Source organism: Necator americanus, chromosome X (assembly GCF_031761385.1).
Source record: "Necator americanus strain Aroian chromosome X, whole genome shotgun sequence".
Classification (NCBI taxonomy): Eukaryota; Metazoa; Nematoda; class Chromadorea; order Rhabditida; family Ancylostomatidae; genus Necator; species Necator americanus.
In genome coordinates this window covers 12,769,480-12,794,859 of record NC_087376.1, presented here as the reverse complement: position 1 = coordinate 12,794,859, position 25,380 = coordinate 12,769,480, and the positions used below count along the sequence as shown (strand labels likewise).

The 25,380-nt window shown below is 41.4% G+C and overlaps 3 protein-coding genes across 3 annotated transcripts; all 3 read left to right on the top strand.

Annotated features, from left to right (window-relative positions):
- Positions 1 to 4,646: 4,646 nt before the first annotated feature.
- On the top strand, positions 4,647 to 10,010 carry RB195_022737 (uncharacterized protein; the record flags this gene model as incomplete). The annotated part of the gene is made up of 2 exons (XM_064209950.1): positions 4,647 to 4,738; positions 9,725 to 10,010. The coding sequence occupies 2 exons, from the start codon at positions 4,647 to 4,649 to the stop codon at positions 10,008 to 10,010; spliced, it is 378 nt and encodes a 125-aa protein (XP_064065830.1).
- RB195_022736 (uncharacterized protein) lies at positions 9,789 to 10,010 on the top strand (the record flags this gene model as incomplete). Its single annotated transcript, XM_064209949.1, has 1 exon — positions 9,789 to 10,010. The coding sequence occupies one exon, from the start codon at positions 9,789 to 9,791 to the stop codon at positions 10,008 to 10,010; it is 222 nt and encodes a 73-aa protein (XP_064065831.1).
- Positions 10,011 to 12,012: 2,002 nt separating this feature from the next.
- Positions 12,013 to 23,673, top strand: RB195_022735 (uncharacterized protein; the record flags this gene model as incomplete). The annotated part of the gene is made up of 6 exons (XM_064209948.1): positions 12,013 to 12,088; positions 14,346 to 14,449; positions 20,920 to 21,017; positions 21,092 to 21,260; positions 21,401 to 21,530; positions 23,477 to 23,673. The coding sequence occupies 6 exons, from the start codon at positions 12,013 to 12,015 to the stop codon at positions 23,671 to 23,673; spliced, it is 774 nt and encodes a 257-aa protein (XP_064065829.1).
- Between the last annotated feature and the right edge of the window lie 1,707 nt (positions 23,674 to 25,380).

Sequence of the window (25,380 nt, the reverse complement as noted above, 5' to 3'; positions counted from 1 at the left end):
GCGTTGAGTGACACGAGGTGCAGGCAACCACGAACTCACATCAGAACTTTGCCAATTGTAAAACAAATGTGGCCGCTCTATGGGACCCAGATAGAACAACTACAGCACCGAAAAAGGGGATGGAGGTCATTGACGACTTCTACTCAGCCACATCTAATTGTCTTCTCACGAAGATCTGTTTCCAGCTTAACCTCAACAAAGGAGTGTTCATGAGGAGACTTTTGGGTCTCTGATGCCCCACTCACGGTTACTGGAACCATTAGCTCCGAATGCTCCAGCTATGTACAACTAGGTCGGGAAATGAACATGATAAACGACCTGTCCTCCGAGCTGTAGAGGAGGAAACGAGTAGTTTGGGAACTATACAAGAGCATCGAGGATGTAGTAAAGAAGATCAAGAACATCCCGCTCCGTGTCCATCCATTCAACGTCACCACGTCACCGTTCTTCCTGTCTTGACCTGCGCTTCAGAAACTTGAGCGTTTCGCAAACAAAAGGAAAATGTAATTTGCGCCATAGAAGGCTCATTTGAAAGGGTGATGCTAGAAAGATCCCGCTTCACGCAAATGAAAGAAGGAATTTGAAGTCCAGTCCTACGTCAAAGATCGAAGATCAGAGACGTTCCCGTATATGCCAAGGCAAGTAAAATTAGGTGCATTGGGCACGTGTTGCGTTTCAACGACAGTCGTTGGACCATAGCTGTGAGCGACTGGATACCACGTGATATCGAACGCACCGCAAGAAGACCGCCAACCCGATAAACCTCTACGAGGTCGTTCAAATAAGGTATGATGCTATTCGAGTCCCTCACGAGAAAAGAAACCACTAGACAACCTCTGCGACAATCAGGACAAGTGCAGTTATTGCTAGTGCTCTCTCGAAAAAATCGACGAACAACGGGTGACAGGTAACTGTACCAACGTTAACTCTTTTAATACTAAAATAAGTAAATAAATAAGTAAAATTTAACGTTTTCACGTTTTTGAAGAGCTTTGTCGTTTATTCTACTTGGGATAAGAAGGATGTAATTGCAAAAGGATGCTTCTGCACTGTCTTGATTTGATTACATTCTTATGCAAGCACTTCGTTGAAATACAAACACGTAATTTTCTATCATAGTTGTTTTTCGCATACGCGGTTTAGAATTACGATAACCTAATTTGCACCAAATCGAGCGAGCAATTAGATACAATAAGCGAAAACATGTCTTGGTAGATGCTGTTGAGAAGAATACTTGACTGCGAGTCCTCTTTTCTCCTTGACCATGTTCGAAATATTTTCGAGCAAGCATGTTGTTGTACTTCTAGTCAACATATATGAGAACCACAAGTAAATTTGCATTAGAAAACCGAGAAAATAATAAATTTCGTGTTCTTGTGATGTGTGAAGTAATCAAAATCTAGTAAGATCAGTGTATTTGACAGTTGAAATGAAACCTACTTGAAAAGGGTGAGTCAGCCCAAAAGATGTTCTTCGCACCAAATTTGTTTACATGAAAAAAGACCAAGCCATCGGAGTGCATAGACTTTCTATCACGTGCCATCATATATTACAACCTCTCTATAGCTAATTGAAAAATGTAAAATTGAAGAGATTAGACTTCAAATTGAACTGTCGCGGAAACTTGTGGTGGGAAGGAAAACATCTCAAGTTTTTTTTTTTTATCTTTAAAGGTTAGGAAGTGAGCATGCTATTCCGACATGGTCACCAGAGCATGTTGTAAAATTTTCTTTTCGAAATTTACAGGAACTGTGTTCTACAGACGCATTCACTTTGAATGGGGTTTCGCTTACGAATGCCGAATTCGTGCCACCAGATTAGGCTGTCGGAAGATTCTAAACGGTTCGAGTAAAACTGAGTATAAGGAAAACGCAAATTGTAGGGCACAAAAGTTTAACTCATTTTATAATTTGCTTCCTTTCAATACAAGAAATCTTATAGTGTCTTCTCCTTTCCATTTTTCCTCTTTGTACGATTGGCGAGCAATCGCTTGACATATCTTCGCACTCAACAAGTCAATACTTCCAAACACAGCGTGCTCCTGCGAACCATTTTTCGCACCTCATTGGACGAACAGTAGCAGAAGGAATCAGTCCAGCAAGAATAGAACTTACAAGAAAACTTAACTTGCGAATTTGCTGATGTTACTATAATATGAAGTAAAATTTAAATTCAATCAGGAAAATAAAAGTCTGGTTATGAAATTAAGGAACAGACAAAAAATATCTAAGTATTTCAAACTCCAAGCATAGTATCGTACTTCGAGACATGCTGTAAGATAGGAGCAGGGAAATGATCTGCTGGTGTCATTAGCTGCTGCGCAACGCAATTACCTATTATCGTTTCCAGCCACTTCCTCTTAAGATAAATTGTCGCGGAATGTGTGGGTTCCGAACGTTATGCACCCCTAACTACACAAGTAAAATATTTTCACATATTAACAAATATTTAAGGATACGTAGCAAACTAACAACAAATTATGGCCATAAAGAGAATGGATAAATCGAAGAATTGATCAAAATAATCATAGATTTCCTTACCGCATACTGTTCTTATGCTAAAAATCTGTGGTCAGACTTCCTCCAACCTCCACTTCTTCCTATAATACATCTGTAACTGACACTTCAGGATATACCTCATCTGCCCTGCAAACCACAATAATGAAAGTCGGAAACCAAATTGCCGAACATGGAGCAAATAGGAAATCAGGTTACGACTTTCAGAACAAAGTTTTCTCCGAAAACATTTCTACTGGTTCTTTTCTGTTACATGACAATACTGTCGTCCACAATTCACCAATGGAAAGGTCCATCCACAATTGAAGAAATTTCTCGTCCGAATGTCACCATCATTAATCTGATTGGTCGATAGGCGAATCGTTCATATCAGTAGACCGAAAATATATTTTCCTCGTTCTTCGTGTGCTATTGTTCCCGCCCCAAGGCAAATTCTACGCTCACTAACAAATATTCAAAAGGAAACATCAGATGACAAATAACATAGTTTTACGACGACGTCTCCAACTAAAGCATCAAGCTTTCGGCACTCTACAACCACTCTTCCACAAAGAAAGTTAGACAGTAGTACATTGCAAAGACGATTTTCGTTCTGCTATTGTTGAAACTAGTTGGAAGTTCTCTCACGTAAGTCCAGGTTCATGCATGTGATGGGATATTCACATCGGTTTTGGTAATGGAGCGTCGTAAGAGGATGAAGGGTGGAGAGTGGAGCAGTAGATGAATTGAGCACACGTTGATGATTAGCACAAAATGAAACAAATTCCAGGTGTAGGATGGCAACATGAGAGTGAAGGTCTTGCATATTTTCACGCGGTGCTGCTGATTGAGGATTAAATGTCCAGTAAGTTTAAATTATTCCAGGAGTTGTTGAAAAAAAAAACGAACCTTTCTGAAGTTTCTACTCTAGATGCTAGCATTGTTTAAGAAGTTCAGAATCTGTTGAAGGATAGAAAAACAATGTAAGGATTTGTATTTCCTAATTTTAATTGCATATCTTTGAAATAAGGTATAGACTCCTTGTATTAAGCATTGTGAAAAACGTTGAATTTGTATGGTTTCGCTAGAGAAGATGCAGATACAGAGGGAGAACGGTCAAGAGGTACCCGTATGATGTGCCGCCACATATCCAGGAGGCTAATGAGCATCGTTAATTGGACCGCGCGTCTCCTGACCGCGTCGTGATCGCTACAGTATCGTGGTTGCTCCTCTTGTGCTACGTCTCGCTGACGCCCCGCCCACACTACCCTCCTTGCCCATTTCGCCGCGCCCGAGGAGTTTTCTCCGCCGCGCCTGCAGCTCTTACGATGCGCTTTTAAAAAGGAAAGTACCTGGTATTAGGTTTTGTTTGAAACTCTGTATAAAGTATACTTGGAAGTTAATACAAATGAAAGAAGTTTGTATATATGCCATTTAAAAATGCGAGTGAAAATGAAATTATCCTGTTTCTATTTGTTAGGTGGAAAACACTCATTCATCTCTGGGAATGCAAGAGATGTTTCAAGAAATGTCCCACTGATCGGTGTTATGCTATCTTCTTTACTTTTTTTTTCGCTTTCTAAGGATTTCTTTTTGCTTAACTAGCTGGGTAAACTGGCACCCAACGATTAAAGAGGCGCGAATAATGCCTCGCAGACATACACTGTACCTAAAGGTATTACCTAAAGTTTTATTCTATAAAGCGTACAAAGAAGTACTAAAATATTTGACTTGCGCTCTATATAAACATTATATCTATTTAAAATTTTGAAATGGTAAAATGTAGAAATGAGTTCAAAGAATGTATACAAAGTAATAAGGACATTAAGTTGTGTGAAGTTGCTCAAATGAGATCAATGTAGTCCACACATATCACTCTTATCAGTCATGATATCTTTAACTCTTTGATACTCTATGATATGTCTCTGATAATATATCTTTTAATTGGATGAAAATATCTAGTTTTCTCCTTAATTCTCGATCATATTAGCTATTACTATATAGCATATTACTATTTTTTGTACATTAGAACTTGCTGTGTCAATTCCTTTTATACTCATCTCCCTTTCAAATTAGCAGTATCCACTTCTTCGTCGCGGCGCGAGCGTCGCGTGTAACGTTGATTATAGAGCAATAGGGGGCAGGGTCTAGATGATCTCAGGCGGTCGTGGAGAATGTCTAGCTGGTGGAGTGGCAGACGTGATTACGTGGAGGCGCGCTGCGCTGAAGGGAGGTCAGGAGCGGTCAGCCGGTTTTCACGGGTACCTCTTGTTTCGCAACCGATACAGAGACGACAAGTAATGTGAGAAATGATTTATTGCACTTCGAGCCCACCCCAAAATTGACATTATTCCAATTACTTGTTGCACTAATTGGTGTTCAATGTAGTCAGTCTTGTGTCCATGGCTCACACATGCACAATCATATGTTATTGCGTGAAACAGTGAAAGAATTCCCGCAAAAAAACATTCAAGTGGAGACTATTTAGCCTTGAACAAAATGCACTAGTAGCCTGAGCATTCCTGATTTCCTTTAAACTCCCCTTTCTGTCAGTTTTTCAGTACAACACCGCTACTAACTTGTGTCCCAAAATCCGTCGCAAACCGTCGGAATTCTTGGAAGTGGTCAAAATTAAATTTTGGAAATACCATTCGAAAGTAAATGAGCTGCTGATTTCAAATATACTTCGAGAATTCACTTTAGACAAATGTGTGGCCTGAAAAAGGGCAATGTTTCCTCAACCCCCGTTAATTACTTCCACACCTCCGCAATCCTGCCATTGGCATATCCTGCGGTTACATCTCCATGGAAGGAAGGGGTGTGCATAGGATCTCCGCTTATTTCTCGAAAATGGACAAAATGGTTATTACATCCGTAATCAGGAGGTTATTTAGAGCATTTTGGTACCCCACATCATATGTTGGTTCGAAATTTCCATTCTCTTCAGAAATTCACGAAAGTGCACTATCGAAGATTAATAAAGAGCCATGCTTTCCAAGCTGTGAAAAATCTCCTTCGAAATTTTTCAGCAAACAACTTGTACTTGACAATAGTTTATATTGTAAGTTTCTAGCTTTAAAAATGTCTGGTTTTTCAAGTGTCAAACATACAACATTACTCTATTTCGTTATTTGGTCCAATTTTTGAACAGCTGTCAACGGCTTAGAATGAACGCTTCTGTCTCGCGATTCAGTACTTGCTGACTCCGCCCCCTTATATAGCAGGCGATATTCTATAGCTGGAATGGTTATCGCGCCGCAGGCATGGTCTCCCAGGCATCTCACACCTTCGGTGGGTGACTCTTCTGGCGATTCGGCGTCACAGAAAGACAATAATGTTTGAACATAAATGAACAGTGACAACAATTCTACACAGTTCTTATTCATAAAAACAGCAGTGATAACTTGAAACGGCAACGAAGGAAAATGACTGACGAAACTAAACCAAGAAATACAAAGAAGAGGAGAGGGAAGAAAAGGAAGAAGTGAATATTATTCGAATTAAACTGCAAGACACGTAAAATCCAAAAATTTAAGATGTTCCAATTTTTTACTCCAAAAGACGTCTTAATTTGCTACATGTCTGTCTTTTTCAGGAGGTTTGTTTCGTTTGTTTGTATTTCTTTCCGAAAGCTTGTGAAATTGGAGAAGTGAATAAATGAAATAAGATCTGTGTAGAATGGAAATTTCGAACCAACATATGATGTGGGGTACCAAAATGCTCTAAATAACCTCCTAATTACGGATGTAATAACCATTTTGTCCATTTTCGAGAAATAAGCGGGGATCCTATGCACACCCCTTCCTTCCATGGAGATGTAACCGCAGGATATGCCAATGGCGGGATTGCGGAGGTGTGGAAGTAATTAACGGGGGTTGAGGAAACATTGCCCGTTTTCAGGCCACACATTTGTCTAAAGTGAATTCTCGAAGTATATTTGAAATCAGCAGCTCATTTACTTTCGAATGGTATTTTCAAAATTTAATTTTGACCACTTCCAAGAATTCCGACGGTTTGCGACGGATTTTGGGACACAAGTTAGTAGCGGTGTTGTACTGTCAGAAGTTTAGGGTTTAATCTTAATGCCGGCAGAATTCGAGTCAATTCCGTACAAATCCCACTACACTTAAAGTCAAAACGTTTGGCCTGTTACGTTGGAAACTAAAAATACAATTGTAAGTACCTTTCCTGATTTCTGGTCACGAAAAATGCTTGGAATTGGTCGTTTTTCTGGTTGTCTTCAGTGTTGAAATACCAGAAACGGAAGTAGAGAATTTGTTTTCCTTCGTCTCAAGCAGGAGATGTTGGAAAGCAATCTAGTCAAGTTGCATTTGCGCTGCATTGGCCAACACTTCGTAACAACGTAAAAACCAGAAACACCTAGTAGTAGAAGAGGTAAATTTGCAGAAAGGCGGCTGAAATTTGTCGAAATGTTGGTGTTGAAATAGTTTAACGTTTTAAAATTTCTAAAATATTTTTGAAGATCAATTAAAGCGCATTGTGCAACAATAAGGAGAAGAGTGAGGTGCATATGTCAAATTACAGAGGAATGACGAAAAGGAAAAAGGAGAAAAATTAACATTTTGTTGCAACAATGTGATAACGGAACCGGTTCGACAGAGCTAAATTTTGCAAAGGAGGTATATATTTGAACCTACATCTAAAGAATGAATATTACATCATGTTGAGTATTGTATCGTTTTCAAAAGTTCAAACGTGGATGTAATAAAATTTAATGGTCAAAAAAGTTCAAATTTTGCGCACATTGTTAAGTATGGAGGATTGTAAATAACTTCGTGATAAGACCACTTTGATAAATACTTTTACCAGCACTTCATAGAAGAACTGCCCTTCAAAATAGTCATGTTACTGCTTTTTGGGACTTTCCGCTAACCTTAAAATTTACGCCTTTTTTGGATTTTCCCATCATGAGGCTTCTTTAAACCCTCTATCCGAACATAAGAATAAAGGATAAAGGATAAAGTGTCTGGCGTTAATCAATCCGCTTGGGATGCGTCGCTTCAATTTTTAATCGTTTGAGGTTCACAAACGTGCAACTGGCCTATACAATGACTTGCCGGGGCCAGCCGATGTGTCCGGTCAGTGTTTTTACCCTGCCAGACATGTCGGGTACCAAGTTATCGGCAATGGATCGATGGGAGACTTGGTTGGCTCTGGAACGATAAAAGAATAAAAGGTCAATTGTCTAGCGCTAATCAATCGGCTTGTGATGCGTCAACGCGTTCAACTCAAGTTCGGAATCACTTGAACGGAAACGGTAAATTAAACGAAATTCATGCATTGGCACCAAGTTTGTTTGGGAGGATAAAAACACTGACTTGACACGTCGGCTGGCCCCTGCAAATCACTGTTTAAACTAGTTACAGGTTTCTTTCTAACCCCACACGATTCTGAATTGATCTGAACATGGTGGCACATCCCAAGCGGACTGATTAACACCAGACACCTTATCCTTTACACAATAAATATAGGAACGATATTCTAAAATACCGTTCCGTTCTCTTGGAATAAAAAAAACCTGGTGAATTTCCGATTTTTACTCGAGCGCGGAAAAGTGTATGATTTTGATATAAAGTTTTATAACTTGGATAAACATGATGTTGAGCGCTTCCCTTTTCAGTACGTTCTAGAAAAGGACTTTCTCTTTCTTATACAGCATGATGACTTTTTTTCCACTGTTAGATTATAGTGTCAATGTTCTACACTTGACACTATTCGGAAAGTTTGAAAAGTTTGCACCAAATCTCTCCCGTTGAAAAATTGCTTTCCGACTGCGTGTTATGCATGACGGTTGTTGCTGTTACGTTCTGGCATTTTCGAGCAAGTTTGCTCCATGGAAAGGACCCAATGAACCGAGCAACGATCTTTACCTGTGCCAAAATAATGGTATAGCTCGTTGTCCAGCTAACAAGTGTAATAGACAGATAAGATATATATATATATATGTATATATATACATATATATATATATATATATATATATATATATATATATATATATATATATATATATATATATATACAACACCGCTACTAACTTGTGTCCCAAATTCCGTCGCCGACGGATTAATCCGTCGCAAACCGTCGGAATTCTTGGAAGTGAGCAAAATTAAGTTTTGAAAATACCATTCGGAAGTAAATGAGCTGCTGATTTCAAATACGCTTCGAGAATTTACTTTTGACAAATGTGAAGGAGAGTTCTGAGCAAGTACCGAATCGTGAGACTTAAGCGTTCATTCTAAGCTGTTGACAGCTGTTCAAAAATTGGATCAAATAGCGAAATAGAGTAATGTTGTAAGTTTGACACTGGAAAAACTAGACATTTTCAAAGCTAGAAACTTACAATATAAACTATTGTCAAGTGCAAGTTGTTTGCTGAAAACTTTCCGAGGAGATTTTTCACAGCTTGGAAAGTATGGCTTTTTACTAATCTTCGATGGAGCACTTTCGTGAATTTCTGAAGAGAATGGAAATTTCGGACCAATATATGATGTGGGGTACCAAAATGCTCTAAATAACCTCCTAATTACGGAGGTAATGAACATTTTGTCCAATTCCGAGAAATAAGCGGAAGTCCTATAAACACCCCTTCCTTCCATGAAGATGTATCCGTGGGATATCCCAATGGCAGGATTGCGAAGGTGTGAAAGTAATTAACGGGGCTTGAGGAAACTTTGCCCGTTTTCAGGCTACACATTTGTCAAAAGTAAATTCTCGAAGCATATTTGAAATCAGCAGCTCATTTACTTCCGAATGGTATTTTCAAAACTTGATTTTGCTCACTTCCAAGAATTCCGACGGTTTGCGACGGATTTTGGGACACAAGTTAGTAGCGGTGTTGTATATGCATATATATATATATATATATATATATATATATATATATATATATATATATATATATATATATATATATATATATATGTATATATATATATGATAACGTATTTTTTCTTCTCAAAAAGATATAGTCACACGTTTTATCGTTGTAACTTTTTCTTGCCCTGATTTTAATGAAGATATCCATGCTAAAAGCTTGCAACTATTGGGTTAGACCACCAATTCCTCGTATTTTCCTTAAGTGAAAAATTTGCATGAAAAATCAAATATTTTGGCAATGCTTTTCATGTTATTGAATAGGGAATCATGTGTTCTACAAAATAGCTTGTTATTTCTCTAAATGCTGACATACATTCCATTCTTTTCAGGTCATTAAAATGGAGCGACGACTCGACAAAAAAGAGCATTTTCGACACCTGCTTTTTGCGTGTAATGGAAGTGCCAAATTCACAGAATGTGCTTGGCGAAAAAGCGATGCCTCATAAGTCGGTTCAAAATTGGCCCAAGCGATTCAAAGACGGCAAATTCCACCTCAACGGCATCAACCGCACCGAACGCTCCTCTGCATTCCATGGAAAGCGTCTGAATCAGCCAGTTCACAAAGATCCACGCCAATTGGCGAGCGAATTGGCAAGGCATAATTGGCGAGAATAGTTGAATGTTCCAAGAGCGTAAAATTGAGATGAGAAGGGTTCAAAGCTTGGGCGCATGGGTTCCGCATGCTTTAAACGACAACAGCGACAATAACAGGCATTGAACAACTTGTGAACGTTGGGAAGAAGTTGCAAACGGAAATAACGGAAGTTATGGCCCCGCCTAATACTTCACGTGATAAAAAGTAGTTTTATGTTCTCTTTCTGGAAAAGTGGTTGATGAGTGCCGAAAGATTGACTCTTTCGTTGGAGACGATGTGGTCGTCGTAAACTATGTCCTTTGTCATCTGATGTTTCTTTTTAATAATTGTTGGTGAGTGTAGGATTTGTCTTGGGGCGAAAACAATAGCAGACGAAGAACGAGGAAAATATATTTTCAGTCTACTGATATTAACGATTTGCCCTTCTTGTCGACCAATCCGATCAGTGATGGTGACGAGAAATCGGTCTACTGTGAAAGGACCTCCCGATTGATAAGTGAATTTTGGACAAGTATTGTCATGTAACGGAGCAAGATTCAACAGAAATGTCCTTGGGAAAAACCTTCTTTTGAAAGTCGTAGCATGACTTCTATTTTGCCGTACGTTTTGCAATTTGGTCTTCGGCTTCGAACTCTTGTTGACAAATACAATGGGAAACGCGAATTTGTACTTTGTTCGACTACGGTAGTATGTAAGATTTCGTTAATTTGTCGTTAAATTTCTTGTCTTCTTTCTGAAGGAACGCGATGTGGACGTCGTTCGGAAGTTCGGCGAGTGAAATAGCGTTAGTTTTGTGAACTATATATGACCATTGTAGTGTCCTAAGTTCCCCTATTGGTATTGTATTGTATTGTATTGTATTGTCATATTGGTGGTTTTCTAAAACTGAGAAAAGAGATTTATCTTGTTCTGTTAGAGGGGATTTGCTTATGGCAAAAATTGCGACGTAGACACTTCAGCAATGATTATTATGAAAGGTACGCACAATGAGAGAGTTCTGGCGGCACTGCAAAACACTTCGTTTGTTCATTTACGAAAACAAATCACAACATAAAAAATCCCCTATAATCATTCATATACAAAAGTGCATCGAAGACAAATATGTCCCTTATTGGCGGAAGCGGTGATTATGACGACGATGGCGGCTTGGAGATGGAGGCTGGAGTGGCGATTGTTCGATTTTTCGGAATTTTTCCCACGGTTTTCTTTTGAATCGCAGTGCTCCAGGTCGTTCACCACACAGCACCACGTTGTATGGTCTCTCCACCGTCGGCACTGTCTGCTGCAATCTGCGTACGTTGACATTGGGCATCGTTTACCAAAGTCGAGCCTGCACGGATTTCGTTACTACATCTAGCAGTGATTATGCTCACTGTGGAGTGCTCCTCCTTGTTGTCGGACAGTGGACAGAATATGCAAGCTGAGAGCAGTTTAGACCACTCTGGAGGCTCAACGCATACTTCCTCAACAACCGTAATGCAAGACGACAGATGTTTTGTTGCAGCTTCAAATTAATGTTGGAGTACCTCCACGGTAGGCATGATGTCATGGAACATAGTTGCAGCTTTAACATAGCCGACCATGATGTACGACAGTAATTCCGGCTTCTGCGCTTCCCGAAGTGGCTATGCTTTTTATACGGCATTCCATCTCACCATCTTTTCGCCAGGGTAGCTTCTGGCATAACTCCATCTTTTATGTCGTAGGTGCTGGCGTGGCGTGTGTAGGGTGCACAATTTACAATATATCCGTTTACGCCTAATCTTAGCGGAACTTACTTTTGCAACATACGAATTATATCATTCTCCGTCTCAGCCTTTTGGGTCATTGTCTTTCTAAACCCTTATCATAAATGCTTATGACGTTCGTCTCCTTCTTGTTCTGTCGTGGAGTTGAATCGTGTTACAATGTTGCTCATGAGCTCGTGTTGGCTGTTGTATGTACAGTCGCTTTGACAATCCTGCTTCAGTTCAAGGTAGGTAAGCTACCGTGATGGCCCAACGGTGGCGAATGTGAAAGGCCATGACGAAGACGAAGCGTTTCTTGTTGGCTGGTTTTCCTGCGCTTTTCTTCTCAGTGGTTTGTGAATTCCGATCACGTATGTTTATTCATACATTGTGTTTGTTGGGCAAAATGCAATTGGGCGGGGTCCACTCATTGGCGCCCTTATTTCTGGAAGTAAATAACTAAGTCAGTCGGGGCCGTCTAAATCAAAACTTATGCATTAGTCTTAAAGGATCTATGGCATGTAAGTTAAAGTTACTAGGGGAAAAAGTTAGGTAGATCGTCCAGAAATAAGAGCGCTGTTAAGTGTCCAACTACATTTTCCCCATTTGAGTTCCATTTGGACGACAGCGCTTTACGGGAGATGCCACATATAGCAGCATACATAAAGCTTTCCCTCCAGAGTATCCTGAGATACATAGATAAATTACTATTCATATGTAGAATTTGGACTTCAGCAGCTTTGAGTATTCGATCGTGGGAGAACTAACCTCGCAGGTTGCTTGTGAAGAAATCGTCATGCTATATAGTAGCGGACTTATTCTTTCACGTGTATGTGTGTGTAACGAAATCCTCCGAAGCAGAAAGAGAAGTCCAATGAAGTCGGATTGGTGCGCCGGCGCCAGAAATTGGTAAAATGGAGCGGGCGAATCGAATGGCATCGGAAATAGAGTAGTGCCGGATAGAGCACTGACGCACCCAAACCGAACTGCTTTCCTAGTGTATTTGGTACCATTCGTAGCGGGTACTTCGACTGCCAATACTGTAATACCTGCACTCAGAGAGCGAAAAAGGTCATGGAGCACAACATGCGCAAAGACGTCCATAGAACACGTTAACCGTTCTCCTCATTAGACCATTTCATTTGCATAATGGGTGCCTCTAACCTCCTGACTCTTCGTAACTTCACTCATATTACTGGTTACCACTTGGCCGTAGCTTGCATCGAAGTCGGTGGAATTCGACGAATGACTCGCTGATCGTGGATTGCTGTGGAAGGAGCAACTTTGCCCCAATGGAAGTCACGTTAATGTCGCGGAGCAGGCGAATGTGCACAGCCTTCGTAAAGGCTAGCTCAACGGCCCTTTTTAGGGCCACCAACTTGCGAATAGAAATCGAAAATGTGTGAATAAAAGTTGTTGCATGCATATATAGTGATCATTATTTGCTATGAAATTCATTTTCGCTTCTTTCTTTTTCCTTGGAAGTAACATATGATATGACTTAGTTACTTATTTCTCGTAAACTTGTTTGGAGTAAAACGTAGTTTGAGGTGACCACTTAGTGGCACCTTTATTTCTGGAAGTAAATAACTAAATCAGTCGTAGCCCTAAGACCTAAGCATTAGTGTTAGATGATCTATGACATGTAATCTAAAGTTACTAAGACAAAAAGGTAAGACAGATGGCCCACAAGTAAGCGTGCCACTGAGTGACATACAACTACATTTTCCCCTTTGTTTGGAAGATTTGGTAAAGTTAAAACAATAGTAGTTCCAGCTCTGTCTTCTTTTTTAATTAGTAGCCTCATGCTACACGTCGTGGATCCTCTAAGACTGATGCTTTGGTCTTAGGGCCTCGACTGACTCAGCTATTCAATTGTACTCTATGACCTTTTTCGTGCTCTGAGTGCAGGTATTACAGTACTAGCTTAGTCGAAGTACCGTCAGGAATGACACTAAATGCAGAAGGAAAGCAGTTCGGTTTGGGTGCGTCAGAGTGTCCTTCCCCAACTACATTTTACCCGTGAATTTGTCAATAAGTAAATGAGACTTTGTGAACTGTTTCGTGGCAGTGAAAACTACGTGTGTTGCACTTTACCCCTATTTATTCCCCCCATATTTCTATTCCTTTGCAAGTTTAACTTACAAGGTTGGTAACATCCTTTCTCCAGAAATTGGAGACACGGATGCAAACAGCTGCCTAAGTAGTAGCAAAGGGTTTATGTGATCTTTGGTGGAACCTTGTCGTTATCAGTATGATGATGAGGTTCATTTCATGTTAGCACATCATTCTGTGGTAAATGTTGGAGAAAAGGAAGAGAAACCCGTACGAATAATGTTCCCAATTGTGCCGATGTCGAAGGAGTATAGGTGTAAAATCAACTTTTCTTGGTACACTCTCCATGATGTAGTTCTGACCCCCCCCCATATGGGAAGAAGGCCGGACGTTCATTACTACTTGTTTGAAAAACTGTTACCAGCGCGAGAGGTCGCACCGGTGGAACCAGCAGCTCGCGCTGTTTGCTCATAACTTTGAATGTAATTAATAAAAAATGGATTTTCCTGTTTCGAAAGTGATTCAGACAAAATGGATTGTGCTGTTTCGCAGCCTTATTTCAAGTGATTACAGAGACGTTCGACTTGCCTTCTTTGCTTATTCATACCGACCACATTTATTTGTTGCGCAAGCTCCCGACAAATTTGTTATGTCAGCTCAGCCCAGGATGGAGTGAGGTAAGTCGTTTCTTAATTTTGGTTCATGCCATGCAAATCAAGGCGAATATGTTACACTTCATCATATGTGTGTGCGGATAATTTTACCCACTGAATATTGCTTCAGTTTTCTAGCAGTTGTAAAGATGTTTGTAGTGTTTCCAAAGATGAGTGCAAGCACACACTCGTATCTAAACTTAAACCCGAGTGCAGGAAGTTCCTTTCCTTGGACCAAAGCGTCTTGAGATTCAAACTGGTAGAGCGAATAACTATCTCTTCCGTTGCTTTAGAAGAACAGGCTCAGAGAAAGCCAGAGAATGAATACTTTGCAGTGCTTCACGAACTCTTGATATTGAACAAACGAGGAGAATATCATAATGAGTCGTAATACAGGAAGGAAAGGAAAGTCTTTTCTTCGATTTCAAAGATAGATGAGGAATGGAACTGGAATTTGGGCTTTCTGATCCTTATCTTGCAGATAACGACGGGTAATTCAAGCAGCTACATATCTCATATCCTTTCTTCTTCTTTTCTCCGGTTTTCTTATCGTCGTTCCAATTGTTCTTACGTTGATCTCTTGATATATTATTATTATAGTCGGGTCAAAACGATATGAATCGCGAGTATTGTTGCGGTGCATTTGCGTACGCGCTCGAAACAGCGCGATGGAGGCAGCAGTTGAGGCCGAGGTGGGTCCGTCGCAAGCTGCAACGATGGGTTGTGCTGCAACGACGGGTGGGCTTCTTTCGAAATAATTAGGTTTACTGCTGTTTTCATTAGATTGCCACCTTGATCACCTTCACTCCTGTTGTTCGTCGATTTGCCCGAACTGGCCCCATTAATGCTTCTATTTGTCCAAGTCGCGTGCCAGAGTCGCCCATTGGTTTCTTTTTCACGTGCTACACGAAGAACATCAATTTTTTTTTTCGAAGAAGTCCTTTTAAAGTGAAGGAATCTGACCATCGGGTCGGCGGCATAGATGCGATAGTCGGAGCCTGTGTTCCGACCTCCTTCACTTTTGGAAGGTTGGCGAAGGGATCCTCATCACTTGAGCCGCGCCCTATGAGCTTCACATGAAGAGGACCTGGCTCCTCCTTATCGCACCTATGATCGGCCGTCTTCCTGTTGAGCGTTTAATATCGCGTAGAACCCAGTCGCTCGCGAACCTGGTCCAACCGGTTGTCGTTGAAGCGCATCACATGTCCGGCCCACCTTATTTTGATTTCCTTGGCAAATGCGGCGACGTCTCCAATCTCCGATTGCTGACGTCGGATCGAATATGTAGACCCGTCACTTGCTTGTGTGAATCGGGATACTCCTAGCATCACTCCCTCGATTGGGTGTTCAATGATGTTCACCGCATTTTCTTCCGGTTCGCGAAGTGCCCCAAGTGCGAAAGGTTCTGAAACACAAGTTAAAAAGGAAGTAAGGTAGTGTTAAAAAAGATTTCTTTTCAGCCTCATATTGTTCTTCATGTCCATTTCACACCAAGATAAACAAGCTGGTGCATTCGGATATGTTGAGCGGAAATAAGGCATCCAATATCCATCCATTTTGCAGATTGAGCTGAAGACCAGTGCGTCCACGTTTCGTCGAATTCGGGTAGTATTCGTTCCGTTTGGCTGAAGCTAGATGTAATCGGAACGATGTCATCGGCATAACGCAGAACATACGTGCGGTAAACGGAGCCGGTGCTCCCCATTTACGTCAGGGTGGTCGGCAAGATGACCCCTTTCACCTGAATTGCCCGTTCACCTCGAAAAGAACGAGAAGGAGCAAAAGAAATAGAACAATAGAGTTGGAAGATGTAATGCAATTGTTCAAAAAATTAAAAACAATACAAAAATAATAGAAACAATGTTTTGAAAGAGTCAGCTACAAACGGAGGATTATCTACGGAGATGTGCGGTTAGAGCGTATTTATTACTGCTTGCAAAAATTCGCGGAATTAAACAGCCAATACCTCCTTTCAGAGGAAGAATCGCCTAGCAGTGAAGGATAGTGAAATACGAAAATAAATCTACAATGTAACGAATTAAACAGTTCACAACACATTCAGTATAGTTTTGCAATAATATAGATGAGATGCATGCGTTAAAGAGGCTCCTATAGATTTTTAAACGTGGTTCCGATCATGCCTGAACAATTAGCGATGCACTTATCCTAAGACCATCGCTGCTGACTGAATACCTGACTCTGCCAACCTACCGCCAATCATATGCCGCATTGAAGAGGATCCTAATATCCATTGTTAATCATTATTTCAAATTTGCAAACGTACCAGAAGCAAGAAAAACCTTCACGTAAAATATGAGGAAAAGATCCATCTAATGGCTTCAGATTATGAAAATTTCTTATGAAAGCAAGGAACATTGCAGCTTTCAAAAGCAATGGGGATAAGGATCCTTTAAGTCGCAATCTCTTTGTTTTCTAAGTACTCTCCATGTGAAACCTACTATTAATGTTGGCAGTTTTAAAGGCATCACCCCACGAATCTGAGGTGGTACGGATTTCAGATGGAGTATTCGTATGCAGGATCGTAGATTATGGAGAGGAAGGTGATTCCGTCCATTTCTTCCTAATTGCCGCAAAAAATGGCCCGGAAGATACCGCTTCGAGCGTTCCGGTGCGCTATTTTCCATAACGAATTCGATTGGAGCGCGCCAGCCTTGTGCACGCGCCGCATCTTCTGAACCGTTGTTTTACGACAATTAGGAAGAAATGGACGGAATCACCCCCTCTCCATAATCTACTATCCCGTACAAGAACACTCCACCTGAAATCCGTACCACCTCAGATTCGTGGAGTGATGCTTTAAAATACTTGAATAAATGAGAAAGAATGAAAGTGATAAAAAGCTGGTTGTGTGGATGGAGAATAGACGCTTTATTAGCTTGATGATTCGGCTTTTTCGCCGTCTTCAGAGGCCTAAATTGAGGTTGATTGGAGCAATCCAACATTTATTCTATCAAGTGCCACACTACTCCGGTCATTGTTTCGATAATCGTCCAAGGTGGTGAAAACAGAAGCTATATGCATGGAAACTAGCCCTAGGTAGTGTTGCAGCGGGTGCGCACCCGCTGCTAGCACGCAGAGGTCGCTGCTCAGTACACCACGTGCATGATCACCAGTGACAATACAGATAGCTTGATCCACACACAAACACACAATATCAGCCATTTATAGTTCACAGAGCGATACAAATGACAAGAACTCGTTCGTTATCGACAAGCGTTTCTTCCTTGTTCATTGAAGGGTTTCATTTAAGAATCGTAAAACCCTCCAACGTTTTCCTTGCTGATATTTCTGATTCGTAAGCCACTACAACACATTTCACAAAAAAAATCGTTTCCCTTTTGGACCTCATGCCTATCCCTTCAAAGTGGTGTTTTTAAGTTTCTATGCCGTTTTCCTGCTTTATGTTCAGTAATCCTCATCCCAAGATTCCAACCGGTTTCCCCAATGTAAGTCACATTGCGAATAAAACACTCAATCTCATATATCTCCGCTTCTGCGCAATCACCTGTTTTCCCGCAAGGAGAAACAACACATCTTTGGCCTTCTTGATTTATTTGATATAGTTTAACCATTGAATCACTCGTTATACTCCTTTTGGAATAAAAACCATCATATCGTGAGAACGAGCTATCTCACCCACACAAGGGGCTCGAATCGCGGACGACGAACAGGCGTGCATCAACAACGAAAAGAAGTCATGCTATATAATGACGCGCTTAGTACGCGCGTGCGGGTATGTGCTTGTGTGTGACGAAAATACCACATAATGTTGGTATGTTGACATTGATAAGTTAGGTTAGGATTATAAGATAAGATAGGCAAGTTTGTTTCTGTCATATACTAGTGAGGTTAAACAAACTTTTATGTGAATGTATACTTCAAAATTTGCAAACTATCGTGCTGTATAATAACCGGCTTATTCTGTCACGTGTGTGCGTCTGTGTATGTGTGTGTCTCAGTCAAGAAGTTCCAAAAAGAAAGGGAGACGGATACCATGGCGTCGGTTTGGTGCGCTGGAGCTCCAACGCGGTAAGATTGGATAAGACCGGCCTTCGGAGATGAGTGCATCTCCGGAGACGTATCTAGAAATCTCGTGCGAGGCATTTTTCCCGCCTTATTAGATGATCAGTAGCAGAAAGAATGATTCGAATGGGAATAGATCTTCATCTTTATAAGTTCGATGCGTGATAATAATTCATCACTGCATGTTTAAACTTCTTTGCTAATAGCAATGGTGGGAAATGTGGTAGGAGCAACGCAATGGTCTATTAACTGTTGCGCAAGGCAACTTCCGATCATCCCTGTCAGCCACTATCCCTAAGGATAAGTTGCCGTAGAAGAAGTGGGTCCCTAATTATACGTAACTCTCTTTCAACGGCTGCGGTTCCAACACATCACGTTTCTACTGACCTAATTTCACTTTCTTTCGTGGATGTGGCTACATCGCTGATCTCCGAGCACAGAATTGAGATAGAATTCCTGGTCCTCTATTTCATTAACATGAAGCAGTTACTATTAGAAACATCATTTTGATGGAACGTTCACTAGGCGCATTTTATTGTAGTAAACCCAGGTCTTTGAAATGCAGGTGAAAGCAAGAAGAACTATGATGTGGTGAAGGTGGGCGTGGTTTCGGAAGTTTTGGGTCCTCTGGGTCCTCTTCATCTTCTGCTGCTCAGCTTCAAAGTCAAGTTGTTCATGTTGGTTGCCTTGTTTTCATAGCGTGAAACTCCTGGGGAGCTCCTGGGGAACATTCAAGGTGCCAATCTGTTCCACTTACATTCTTCCATCACCAAAGTATTTAAAATCCCTTTTGGAATTGTTGGAGGGGACATTTCCTCCTATTTTTCTTCCGTTCTCTTTCTTCTGGAAGGCTCTCAGTAATGAGGGTGACTCTCTTGTCGATTTATACTCTCGCACCTTTATGGTACCTCTATTGTCCTACATAGCCGCCAAGTGTGCCACGTGGACAGAATATTTTTACATCGTGACAGTTATGAGTATAGTCGGGTCAAAACGAACTGAAGTTTGGTACACTTGCTTAAGCAGCTGCTCGAAGCGACGCTGTGTAGCGGTCGGTTGGTATCGAGTTGGGATCATCGCTAGCTCACTCGGACTCCAGCGATGAGTGGAGCTACCAAAGGCCCCACATGTTCGCTCCCATCGCATCGCTTCTAGCGCAGCAGCTTTCGCAGCTGTAGCGAGCTCCAAGTCGTTTTTACTCGACTATTACATTGAAGTTGAAGTGATTACACAACGAATTAAAGACTTGTAGCTACTTCAACGGCCGCTGTACATCAATAAGTTCCCCAGCTGCAGCGTGTCGCAAGGATAATCGGCAGCCTGTCTGCTACGAGCGAAGCGAAATTTTCCCTCTGCCATAAGTATCGGAAATTCGTGCTGGGAAGTGCTATAAGTCACCACATTCTGCTAAGCTCTTTCACTATTTCCTTTATACCAGCCGATTTTGCACAAAATCAACTATCCTAAAGTCCAAAAAGTCGTCACAGCTTCCGTGCTGGTAATGGGATAGTGAACCATAATTGCAACAGAATGATTCTAAGAGACGAAACAGACTCGCATCTGCCTCTGTATGCATGCTCGCGGCAGGCTGATGAGCCCGTTTCTTGTGTCTCATTTTGCATATGTGATGCTATTCGACTGTTTTAACAAGGCAAATGACATATGAATATCATTATGGTCCTACACTAAACTATAAATGATAGTGCTTGGTGTTAATTCCTCTAAGGTTTTCCAGCACGCTCGACTTCAACTCAGAATCGTTCGAGGTTTTATGAGCGTGTATCTCAAGTCAGTATTTTTATCCTACCAGACACGCCTGACTCCAATTTATCCACCTCGGAGTGGGGAAAGGCTGCTTTCGAACCATCGGCTGCGTGGAGGCAGTGGGAACTCTTCCCACATCTGTCCACTCATCTCTTGTGTAGTACATAATCATCGTAAGCATTTCTGTGTAGACTACTCACTCATCCATTGTTGCATGGCTTCTCTTGTCAGTGGTGGCGACAGGGCAACTAGAGATAGAGTGTAGGAGTGGTTCTCAAACGATACTCAGGGCAGTTAACAATAGAGCAGCCTCCTCAAAAAACACTCTTGGCTTTTCTCTAAAAATTGAGCGTAATTATGTGAACAGGTGAATTTTGTTAAGTTATTTGTTAAAGCAGTAAATTGCTACAAGCCATGAGTCATCTATACATTCTTGAGATGAGAGAACGAGAAATTAGGGTTTACGCAATTCCTGGTTAGAATGGTCACACCAACTATAATTGCAGAATTTTCTTTGTAATCCTAGGACTAGATTTTTGAAATTTTGCATACTAATACAAATACTAATACTACTTCAAAATCTACTTGTTTTTATAAGTTTTGCAGGAAAAGTGACAGTATAACTGAAGATCTATGAGCAGGTGAGATGCCTTATCTTAAACCTATAGCTACTAGTATGTTATCAGGCCAGATTCGACAGTATTCGTTGGTTAAAAGATGGTGAAGATCTTAGCGAGCTAGTTCATAAGGCCGAGAACAAAGATGTTGCAATCAATGGATCATCGTGAGAAAAACTTGTATTTCTTTTGTTAAAATTTGTCTATTTGCAATTTTTCCCCATTATGTATTGTTCTTTAGGCTCGTAATTTTCGGTGGCAAGCAACTAATGGAAGGAGAGTATCAGTGTGTTGCAGATGTATCTGAGGTTCGACTTTCCAACCGACAAGTAATAAAGACAACCCTGGTTTCTGATCCTATAAAACTTCGAAGAGCGCGGATCACAAAGTTCGATCAGACTACTAACCATGTGAGTTTTATCTTTCCTCTCTATCTTTTTCTTATTACTACTTAAAGCTGTTCTTGTCATCCTATTCATTAAAAAATTCTTGCAAACCAAAAAGAAGGGAAAACAGTAGTGGAAGTGTCATTTTTTTGTTTTTATTTCAGTACGTGCACGTTGAGCAGGGTCAAGTAGCTCGCTTGCCTTGTGCCGGTCTACCAGATGTTATTCCGGGACCTGCTGAAATCTGTTTCATTAAAAGCAATTCGGACTTCGAAGGATGTTTGAGTGATAAAGGTTTGATGGAATCAAATTGCAGTTTAGGTGCAGGAATTATACTGGGCCAAGAAAAACAATGTGGCTTGTCGAAATTGTTTTTCGCAGCAATATATAATTAATTTATATGGAGGTGCTCAACTCTAGCCTTCTTTCGGAATCAATTTTCTGTAGAAATTTTGCGTGTTTTTCCTTTATTGGAATAGCAACTGTACTACAGACTAGCTGGATGGTTCAGATAGTTGTTGCTGTCAAAAACAAATAAGGAAAAACTTTTTCGCACTTACTATTCGTTTAGCTTATCTGTTTATATCGAAGGAACTTGATAGAGCAACACAGTGCTTGTTGGGTAGGCAGGAGCGTGCTAGTTTGAATTATGTGTGTAATTGACAGTTCGCCGATACTTAATGCTTTCCCATCATTTAGTCATATCTGCGGTTTTTGAATATCTGAAACTGGTGATTATGACTGTTATACTATACTTTGTGCAGCGGTATAGCAATTTGTTTATTTCAGTAGTTTTGATATATATTTATGCATATGTTATGTATTATGCATATGTTTGTCAGTATACGTGGGACATTTGAGATAGAATTCTTCGTTATTCTTGGTGTAATCTCCACTTGTGTTGAATGAAAGCGTGATCTATTTCCCACTCGCCCAACGAAGTTTTTAGAATGCACTGTTCAAAATTTGTCGGTATTAAAGTATATGGGCGGGTGTAGTGTAGCGGTTAGAGTCTCCACTTCCTGCACGGTCGATCGGAGGTTCGAATCCGCTCTAGTGTCCACCATCCCTTTCATCCCTTCGGAGTCGATAAATGGTACCGGACTCGGCTAGGAGGATATACACACTGACTTGGCACATTGGCTAGCCACCGCAAGTCGTTGTATAGGCCAGTTACACGCTCGTAAACCTCAAACGATTCTGAATTGAAGTGAACGTGGGGGCACATACCAAGCGGATTGATTAACACCAGAAACTTTATCATTTATCCTTTACCTCTACTCCGGAGTTTGGATGATATGTTCTACTGTGCGCTCCGAGTGGGGTGGAGAGTTGAAGTGTCCCCAAAGGAACCCGGCAGATGCAGAAGATTGAGCAACAACTCCCACGTATGACATTAAAGGCAAAACAGGATCACATGTTCCGTTTGATTAAGAAGTGTGTGTAGAAAGAACACTGTTGTGAACGTTTTGTGCCGGAACGCATTTGGAGGAGAACAGTGGGTGAGTCAAAGTTCATTTGTGATTATATTCGCTCTAGTGCTAAGGAAAAGTTCAGACGATGACCATCAACAACATCAGAAGGATAGTCTGTTAAATCTACATCTGAATGTGCAGATCACAACGGCACCATTGCTAATAACAGCACTGTCCAAAGTTCATTTCATGTTTCTGTGATTGGTGATGTACTCATCTCAGCTGACGCGCTTTCCGTTTTGGATCTCGGCCCTAGTTTCGCGCCTGTGTGATCAATAAGTCCGGAGATATCACGCAAGATGGTGGGCGGCCTCCAATTGGTTCATGATAGGTTGCGACTGAGAGCAAAAGAGGAAGAGCGAAGGCAAGACAACAGAATGGCTGAGCACCCTACCCTCCACACCTTTCCCGCGTATGGTGTATAAACCACCCGAACCCGACTCCACGGTAGACAACAAGTTTCGAGTGTTCGCAACATCAGTATACTCCGTTCTGGAGCGTTTCTCGAAAAGACACGTAAATTTTAATCTCTCTGTTGGGGCTTACGTGAGATTCGCAATCTTATCACAGCTGGAGAGATCAAGGTCTCCGTTAGTGACAGAGGAGGCGAATTTGTTGTTTTATCACGTGAACTAGACAAGGCGATAACGAGACAACATCTTTAGGATGACAGTCTATATGTTCCATCCTCCGCCAATGAGTTTAGAAATCAATATCGTAGTCTAAACACGGTTTGGGGAAAAAAAATGAAAAGATCTGTTGTAGGTAACATGTACAGGATGGCGGCAAGAGTGGCAGCGAGTAGCCAGGAGAAGACATGGTCTATAAATCTGGCCCATAAAGTGGCTATATGTAATGGGTACCCAACTAGAGATGGTGCTGCTCGACAAGCGCGACATCCCTCTCGAAGATCCTACGTAGTGGACGGCCCAGAAAAGATCCCGCGTGTGTGTGTGGTGTAGAGTGTATCGTATCACGTGCAGATTGTGCGGTGACGATTATATAGGGGACGCCCACTGTGTGTTCGGGTCCAGGAGCATCCAGATGGATTCGCGAAATCTAAACTCTCCACCCCTCTTGGAGCACACCGTAGAATAAGCCATCAAAACTTCGAATTAGAGGTAGAAGTTAGTATACTTTCCTGTGAATCCGAGATCACAGCACGCAGAACACTAGGCATTTTGGATCACCGCTAAAAGTCCAACAATGAGCAGGAAAGATGAATGCACTGCGATCACAAACGAATTATCCCCATATCAAGACCTATGCGGGTTTTCATCTACGGGGCGGGCCGTGAGGTCCCTATAAAAAACCTTTGTGACTCATTGTGATCGCAATGCACTCACCCTTCCTGTTCATTTTTGGACTTTTGGCGGTGATCCAAAATGTTTCTAGCATTCTGCGCGCTATGATCTCGGACTCAAACGATAGTATAGTAACCTTTACCTTTATTTCGGAGTTTTGATGGCTTATTCTACGGTGTGCTCCAAGCTGGGTGGAGAGTTTAGTTTTTGCGAATCCATCTGGATGCTCCTGGACCCGAACACACAGTGGGCGTCCCCTACATAATCGTCACCGCACAATCTGCACGTGATACGATACACTATTCCCTCTCTGCTATAAGGGCAAACCACGCAGCTCGGAGTTGTACAGAGTCGAACATACTCACGATTACGTACCAGTTGACCTTTGAGGTTCACTAGAGGTATTTCCACAACCCTCACGTCATTCTCTAGACCCGCTTTTCGTAGACAGCTCCGTACCGCTCTGCTCATATCATCTGTATTTAATGTAGACAGCGCGGGATCTTTTCTGGGCCGTCCACTACGTAGGATCTTCGAGAGAGATGTCGCGCTTGTCGAGCAACACAGTCTTCAGCTGGGTACCCATTGCACATTGCCACTTTATGGGCCAGATTTACATTCCGCAAGTAAATATGCGCATTCGTGCACATTTACTTGGGGAATGGGATATAGGTTTTTGTGAGAGCATTGCCTTGGACGGTAATTCACTCTGGAGCCTGAGTGAGCTTAAAACTTGGATCGCAATGAAGATTGCTGTCCGGTGGGTTGGAAGAAAGCGTCGATCATAATTTTCCAGCAAGTTCTTTGCTTCCAGGAACACTTCGCATTTCTGACGAAACAGTCACGGCTTCAAAACATCCTTTGAAAGCAACAAATAAATTTTTAATAAATACCTCCTCGCATGCTGGCGAAACTCGAAAACACTTTCCTTTATGGAAATCATACTCTATGCGCATTACCTCCATAGTGGGGAGTGTTTTACTCTGAACGCGTTCGTCGAAATTGTTGTCAAAAATTGAATTCAGGAGGCGGAAATCTCAGATATTCTTCGTTAACTACGCTCACGGGGCACTTATACAAGTCTTATTGCTACCTGTTTGTGGTGGCCCTGCTGTAAATAAACGCAGTCAGGCGTTCGAGTGTACGCATTGGGAGCATATGTGCTATATATCCTGCACTGTTATACGGCGAAAGATTCCCATACATTACAAAAAGGTGCTGTCGTCCAGTACATCGCCAAAGCCCTCGACTGAAACGTCAACTGCCTGAAGGAAGCATGGAATCTTTGGCAACAACCATTCGTTTCGTCACGCTGAAGTTCCGGTCACTGTCGAGTGAACTCCAACAAACCGCCATGTCTAGGCT